Raw genomic sequence first — 8,134 nt, 5'->3', positions numbered from 1 at the left:
GAGATTTCCTTTTCCATTCTATCAAAACTTTCTTTCCGTTAGATTCAATCTTTAAGGCTTTCTTTCCGCAGCAAAACCACCTCTAGTGAATTTTCGAAATGAATTTATTTTATATACATGGGCGATAATTGCGGCAAACCATCACTACCTATATAATGCTACGTCAACCAAAACAGAAAAACGTTGTCCACAACGTGCGCTACTCATGAGCAACCGAAGCGCGAACAAAAAATTGCTACAGATAGTCGTTCGTTCCTATAAATTGTCTACATGGATCAGCGAGTTCATACCACGTCCTACCACAATCCTAAAAGCAAGTCTCGTGTTTGTTGTTCCATAATCTATTAAATGTAAGGGCATCACATGACGCTAAGCTACAAATCTAGCAAAAATCGCTGTTATAGAAACGAAAAAAAAAAAAAAACTGGCGAACATAATTAAAACAATAGTTAAAACTGACTTACAATACAATCAAACGACGGCAGTAACGACGTATGCTTTGCTCTTGCGATGCTTCGGAGGTTTAACGGGGGGTTTTTTTTTGGCGTGTGCGCCGCTGACTAATCAAGGGCAAAACAAAGTGTCGAGAAGACTTTTTCTTCTTTCTTTTATCGTTGGCCTTCTTCTTGTTCCGGTGAGAGTGGGTGGTGCTCGAAAATGCTTTCTTTTGATCTTATTCTTTCGGTTTTGGTATGTGTTTAGAACTTCTTGAGCTCCGGGTATGGAGCAAATGAGGCGTTGGAAACCACGGTTTTCGACGGACGCGAGACGTATCTGGAAAGAGAGAGGTAGATGTAGAAACAATACGGGTTTGGGGTGTTTCGTAAATTATTTTTGTTTTGGAATTTTCTTGAGATACCTAGATATCAAGAAGACTGGCAACTCTTCCATTTTCTCAAACGACCGGTATGAGACAGGCACAATCGCGTTATCTGCCGCTCAAAGGTGCATAAATGCTCCGAACGAATTGGATAGCAAAGGTTCCATCCTCAGAAGAAAGGCAAAGTTGCCAGTCTTCTTGATATGTTGTCTTCGGTAAAATTCTGCTGTTTGGTATTTTCAAAATAGTTCATTATACAAAATGTAAGGAGTCAGTTTGCCTGACAGAAATTATGGGGTGTATTTAGAAATAAATCTTCAACGAGGTCAACGAGATCATTTCTTAGTCGCTTCTTTTAAAATTTGCGGTCGGGGGAAGGTGTTTAAAATGTCGGATTTATAAAACTGAGTCTACTGAACGTCAGAAGGGACCTCCTTAGAAGTCTAGCGCAATTCAGAGAAGTTTGAGAACACCATAGTAGAAGTCCAGGGAACTTCATTAAAGTTAAGGGAACGTTGTAGAATTTCAAACAAGATCAAAGATTTTCAGGAAACTTCGTAGAACTTTCGTAGTTGCGTAGAGGTCCTGGAAACTTTCTAGAAATGCAAGGGATGAGTTAAGCTAACTTTGTAAACGCTCAACTTTGTAGAAGCTGAACTTTGTTGAACTTCATTGAACTTCGTAGAAGTGCAGACAATTTTTTAGAACATCAGCCAAATTTTTACAAGTTCAGAGAGCATTGGAGAACTTTGTCAGGGTTACTTCCACTCACTTGCTATAAAAAAATGTTTTTCAGAATTATGAAATCACGAGATTTTATAGTGATAATTAGTACTTGTAAGTTACAAGATGAGGACGTGAAGTATGTGTTTGACACATTAAATCTGTCAATATTGCTTTCAGTGCGTCACAATCAGCGATTTTAAGACTCGTGAGTGCTCACTCTGAGTGAACGCTCACGAATCATAAGATCGCTAATTGTGACGCTCTGAAAGCGAAATTGATAGGTTTTATGATTTGATTGATTTCTTTATTATAGAGACTTTCAGCCGTTGGCTGGTTCGTCTCTGAAAAGATAGTGTGGGGTCCAGAAGGGACCTCATCTAGTTACAAAGTTTTTTTTTTTTTTTTTTTTTTCGCTTTTTATCATGTTAGGAGGTCTATAAGAGGCCTCCTCTAGTTAAATACTGAGGCTGTCAATGTGCTGTCTTTCTTCGGAGTTATGGTTGTTAAGTTGCTGAGGATCTTGCTTTGGTTTGAGATGTTGGGTGATAAGAGAAAGTCCATTTGTATTGCGGTGGTCGGGTTTTTGGCAGGTTTCATATTTGGTCGGAGAGGCCGGCCTCGCGGAGGAAGCCCATTAATGCTGTGATTCTAGTCGGGTCGTTACTCAGTGCGTCCTTAATGCTGCCCGGTATGCCGTACAGCACTCGTGAGCCTTCGTATTGAGTAGAGTGGCAGATTATGTGTTCCACTGAACAGTTGGTGCGGCAGAGCTCACAAAATTTCCGGAACGGGCCGCTCCCAGAAAAGTTATGCGAGACTCTGGTATGGCCTGTTCTGAGTCTTGCCAGGACAACCTGAGTTCGGTGGTCAGGGGGGTCTTGCCATTTTCGTGTGTCAGCCTTCACTTTTCTAAGGAAAATGCTAGTTGATTGGGACCATGTATTTGACCATAAGTCCCAGATTTTGTTGGCAACCCATTTTTTCAGGTCCCCTGATGGGACCTCCTTGGTGAACAGTTGGGCTCGTCTTCCAGAAGCCGCTAGATGATCCGCCTCCGTATTACCACGAATGCCGCAGTGTCCCGGAATCCATACAAATGTAGTGTTTCTGGGGGCATATCGCTGAATGGCTTGGATCCATGAGTGCTTAATAGAGTCTGAGTTGAGGGCTAAAACTACACTTGCGGAGTCCGTAAATACGGCAATCGGCTTGTTTGAAGGAGTGGTAGCAGCAATAAAAGCAGAGACCGCTTCTGCCGAGAATATAGTGTACTGGTCTGGAAGTCGATGAAGTACGGACATTTGGGGGCCCGGAGTAACGGATAGTGTGGTTGCAGTATCTGGTTCTCTGGAGTTCCGCGACGGATCTCACAAGTGCCGTAGAGTTGGATCCTGCCTTGAACTTCTTCTTTATCGCCAAGTCAATAATGGGCCCGGGCAGGTTCCAATCTCTGGTTCCACACCAATGTAAGCTAGACACCGGGGGAGCTCCAGATTGGCGGTGGCTGAAAGGAGTTGTTTGGCCTCGGTAAGGAGGAAAACTCCTTCATCTGAGCCAGCTGTCTTCACCTCGAAGCTAATTGATCGGTTACAGATGGTCTGAGTAACTAGAAGGTTGAATGGTAGTACCCCACTTCCCACGCAAGCTGCAATTGCAGGCGTGGATGGTAGTAGGCCGGATGAGATACGGATTGCTTGGTGGTATGTAGAGGCTAGTTTCGTAATAAGTTGTTCGCGAGCGAGACAGGTAACTTCGATTCCATAAAGGAGACGTGATTCTAAAATTGTTCTAGCAACTCGAAGACGAATGGGCCGGTTACTGTCTGGGTGTCGACCTGCGATGGATCGTAGCAGATTAAGACGTGTCTTGCAGGCTTTCTTGACTTCGTCAAAGTGGGCAGAAAAGGTCAAATATCGGTCAATTCGAACTCCGAGGATACGGGCTGACCTCCTGATGGGAATAGCTGTTCCATTGATACAGATGGGAGTGTTAAGGACGGCATGATGGTGAGAGCAGATGTGCACTAGTGTGCATTTTTCGGCTGAGAGTTGGAAGCCAATGTCCACAGGGAGACTGCCCTTGTGGCAGCGCCCATCTTTCTACGTAGTGCCTTTATGGTTTTGTGAGTGATCAGGAGGATAATGTCGTCAGCGTACACAAAGATGTAAATTTCCTTAGGAAGGTTAACGAAAACTCCATTCATACAAATTAAGAAAAGGGTGACCGCGATAACCGAACCCTGTGAAAGTTCTCCCAACTTTGGGCTTTCGCTTCGCGTATAGTTTGCCGACATTCGTTCCATTTTGCACGGTAGTGAGCCAAAGCAACCTCCTTGTCGGGGTGGTTTTTATTTAATCGCTTGGCGGCACGAAGAGCCTTTCTCCTGGCTTTCACAGCGATTTTTGTGTTTGTCCCCCACCACGGAAGGGCTTTTCGTCCTGGGATGGTACTAGATCGAGGAATAGTGTCTGTTGCCGCTTGAAAAATCGAACCGATGTAGTCCGAGAGGTTGGTCGGTTCGGATTCTCTGCAGGTACCGGTGATTGCCTCTTGATAATTTGTCCAATCTGCTTGATTGTAGATCCAGCGTGGTCTACGAGAGGCTTCGGTTGGTCTACAGTCGAGTCGGATTTCGATGGGGTGGTGGTCGCTACCCATCGGGTCTTCCATGACCTTCCATAGAAGGCGATGGATTATTCCTGAGCTGGCGAAAGATACGTCAATTGCGGATTCCCTTTGTCCACTTATGAAGGTTGTGGATCCATCATTTAGAGGAGTTAGATCAACAGTTTCAGCCGCTTCCAGGACATCGATGCCCCTGCGGTTGTTTAGAGGGCTGCCCCAAGCTTGGTGATGGCCGTTTACATCACCCAGGAGAAGTATTGGGCCGTCGATGGAGAGGAGTAGGTCAATTAACTTTCCTTTAAGTTCAGGGATCTTCTGACAGGGAAGGTAAACAGAGATTACAGTGACTGCTAGCGGATATTCGAGTCTTATAGCAGCCACAGGTAGCTCAGTAGATAGCGGAGTGGTGGTGAAGGGAAGAGTTGCTTTGATTCCGATAGCAGTGCCGTGGCGAGTGTTGTGGTTGGTTCCCATCACCCAACGATATTGTCCCGCGAGAAGGAGGTTTTATGAGTCAAACACATACTTTACACTCTCTTCTCGTTACCTACAAGTACAACATATCATTATATCATCTAATGATTGCATAATTCCGAAAAATATAATTTTATAGCAAGTGAGTGGAAGCAACTCTGCTTTGTAGAAATTAAGAGGAATTTAGTGAATTTATAGTATGCGTCAGAAAATAATAAGACTCAAACATTTTTAATTTCATTCGAACTTAGTATATTTATCAACTTCAAACATAACTTGTAAAAACAAAACAAAAAATCGTCAAAGATTACGCTTCATTTTTATTCAATATGTCCGCTTCCAGACGGCGCCTGAATTCTTTGTTATAGAGGTTCGCAGAGAGTTCAAGTTCGGGTGACGATGTTCACAAACAAGTGCTTCAATGTTCGCCCATACACTGAAATCCAGAGTCAAGTGAGCTAGATGGCCACATCTTTTTGGACAAGAATTGGGGTAGGTTGTCCTTTGACGTATGGCTCCATCTTGACCAAAACATTCGCATCCTTGCCGTATGTTGATGTAATCCAAGGCAAAACATGATTCATAAGAATTCTTAAGTACACATCCGTGTTCACTTTCAGGCCTTCATTTTGTTGCCATCAGCATAAACCAACCCGAACACTATCATCCCTTCTGTATATTGTGAAAGATCCATTTTAAAACCGACGAAAGCAGATGGTACCTATAATGAGTCAATTTCCGCTCATGCTCCAATAACTGCCTCCTCACTACTATTACGATCAAATATCGTATCGTATTAGCTGATTAGAATTCATTTGATTTTGAAACGTTGTCTAACGTTATGGGTAGCATATGCTTGGAACGAAGGTTTAGATTATGCATAAAATAAGACATAAATGTAGTTAAATACGCACCACGTAGCTGCAGTTAGTTGCCAAAACAATTTTGCGCGGTTTCGAAACACGGAAACACGTTTACTCTCGGTAAAATATCACGTCGTAGAAATCCCGCCTAGGCGCTTTCCTGTATAAAGAACTTTTTAGTATTAATTCATACTTCCAGTTCAGGACTTTAATTTGTCATATACAGTATCGCAATGAATGAAATATCGCGATATTGAGTGACATTATTAGGACTTTAAGACTCATTTAGCCTCACTGCTGTTAGCAATCATTTCTTCTAACATGTGTCTTTACAACAAACTACGATTGATCTTACCTGAAGAAGAGCGAGCTTCCTCGCTTATGTTGTCCAGCGGCCCTCAGTTTGGCATAGCAGTCACGCCAATCCACGTACGGTTCCATATTGGGAAGGCTGCCAGCCTTTAGTCTAGAACAGAAAAAAAAACAACCATAATCATCCAGGAACAGTGTTGGAGTACCTATCAACTACCCACCTGGACGCGTTGACGATCATGCAAGTGGACGCCACATGGTACGGATAGAACATGCTCGAGACGACAAACTGCGAGATGCTCGAGAAGTAAACGCGGCCCTCCTGCTCCCGGATCACGTACTTGCTGGCCAGGTAGGTGGCCGAGCTGGCAATGACCAGACAGCCGAGATCGCACAGCAGTCGCGGAACGAAGCCGGTAAAGAACCCGAAAATGCCTTCCTGGGACCAAATTTCCCGGATCGACTGCCACACCCCGGAGTACATTTTCTCCCGGCCCACGAACTGGGCCATCATGCGGACCGAAATCACGTGGAATGGCTGCGAAATGACCACACCGGCCGTATGCACAACCAAGTTGCGCTTGAGCTGTTTCTTGAACTGCTCATCGAGCAGCTTGTCCTCGTCCTCCGCATTGATAGCCCCTCGTTCGTCCTTGTTCTTGCGTTTCGAATCGGAATCCTTCACTGCTTCGATTCCCAAATCGTCGGCGATCTTTTCGCTAAAATGCGCACTCAGCACATTGCCGATGATCTTTGCACTCAGGCCCCGGAAGCAACCGTAGAAGCCATCGACTTGCTTGATGTAGCCAGCTGCCGAATGGAACAATCGTCGTGAGCGTAAAATACAAAACGATCAAACGAGTAACTTACCGTACTGGAATACGTTCGGAAGAACTAAAGTCGGTTTCCCTAGCAGAGTTCGCCCCGGCACGGCGGCAATCGGTTCAAATCCAATCTTTTTTTTTATAGGTAAAATCACACCATTATCAATCATTACCATAATCAGCAGAAGCTGCTTATCGGACGCACTCACCTGCATCAGCACTTTGGCGTACTCGAACGGGTGCAGAGCGGTGGTCACTCCGAGCCGGAGTCCGAAGCGAACCCACTCACCAACCTCGTATTCGTTACCATTGTCAACCCGTTCCAACATCGTCGGCATTTCGCGATTGGAATCAAACGGAGAACCCTTACCGCAATGGTACCAGATCGATCGATAGTGTCTGAACCTTTCTGATAACTTTGGGAAATATTCACAGCGAGATGGAAATTTGAACGATATTTTTCCACCGCCGATTATCTTTTTTTTTTGGCTGCAGCTGTGCTGATTGTCAAAAAGTAATGTGATGAAAAATTGAGGGGCGGGACGTTGAGAAATTACGGAACGAAACAAATAAATGGAGATGGATTTCGATAGGATGGTTTTGAACGAAGCGGGATTTATTTTTATAGTAAACAAGTGAAGGGGCGAGACAAGCTGTACTCAGATTTAATATTTTTGCAGCGTGTGTTTAAATATTGCCGATTCACGGAAAAGTTTTCATGCATGCAAAGAATTTTCGCAGCTGTCATAGTTCTCAAATATTGACACAACAAAATAAATTGGAATCTGCACTCCGAAACTAATCACAACCGAATTAACCGCACGTTTAAAAATGGAAAGAAATGCTTTACGTATTCTAGTGACCCTCGAGTGACCCAAGAGATTAGATAGCTAACGTTTTCGACCTTTGGGCCAATTGCATGATAAAATTCAAGCATAACATGTAAAAATAAAAATCAAAATCAAAATTAACAAATCTATATTTTGCTTCTAACAGTTCTTTTTTTTCATTTCGTTTATTTGGAAGGCTCAAATGTTATAATAATAACTTAGCGGAGTCGAGTACATAAAATACCAATTTTGGTACTCAAAATACAAAAAAAATATATATAAAAATGCATTTTATCATAGGATTTTTCTGGGTGGCGATCGAAGCGGCGACAAAGCGATCTTCTCCCGTGCACGCAACTTCTTTCTTTTCCGAATTTGTTCCTCATTTTCATTGAACCCGAATCGTGATCGCTGCTGCTGCTTCTGAACGTCGTTTCCCGTTGCATGCTCTCCGCTACTCTCGTCGGTCGTCGGGGTCGTCACGTCCATTTCGTTATTTTCATTCAGCATCTCCAACCTCATGTCCGTTTCCTGGTCGCTAATGACTAGCGACGCACTTTCCACCACTACACCAGCATACGTACTGCTGCTGTTTTGTTTTCTTTCACTTTGCTGCTTTCCTTTTTCCTTAGGTTGCATCTCCGCTTCCTTCCCAGCCTT

At 43.8% G+C, this 8,134-nt stretch overlaps 1 protein-coding gene across 1 annotated transcript; it reads right to left on the bottom strand.

The window, feature by feature from the left end:
* Positions 1-86: 86 nt before the first annotated feature.
* On the bottom strand, positions 87-7,157 carry Mtch (Mitochondrial carrier homolog 1). Its single transcript, XM_065230700.1, has 5 exons — positions 6,854-7,157; positions 6,691-6,775; positions 6,042-6,630; positions 5,864-5,974; positions 87-774 (listed from the first exon to the last, which is right to left on the bottom strand). Exons 1-5 carry the CDS (start codon positions 6,980-6,982, stop codon positions 699-701), a joined length of 990 nt encoding a protein of 329 aa, XP_065086772.1. The 5' UTR covers positions 6,983-7,157; the 3' UTR covers positions 87-698.
* Positions 7,158-8,134: the final 977 nt, after the last annotated feature.

Source organism: Ochlerotatus camptorhynchus, unplaced genomic scaffold (genome assembly GCF_037179485.1).
Source record: "Ochlerotatus camptorhynchus isolate MF236.1 unplaced genomic scaffold, CSIRO-AGI_Acam_v1.1 ptg000330l, whole genome shotgun sequence".
In the NCBI taxonomy this organism is placed as follows: Eukaryota; Metazoa; Arthropoda; class Insecta; order Diptera; family Culicidae; genus Ochlerotatus; species Ochlerotatus camptorhynchus.
The sequence above is the reverse complement of the archived record's forward strand: the minus strand, read 5'-3'. Positions and strand labels throughout refer to the sequence as shown.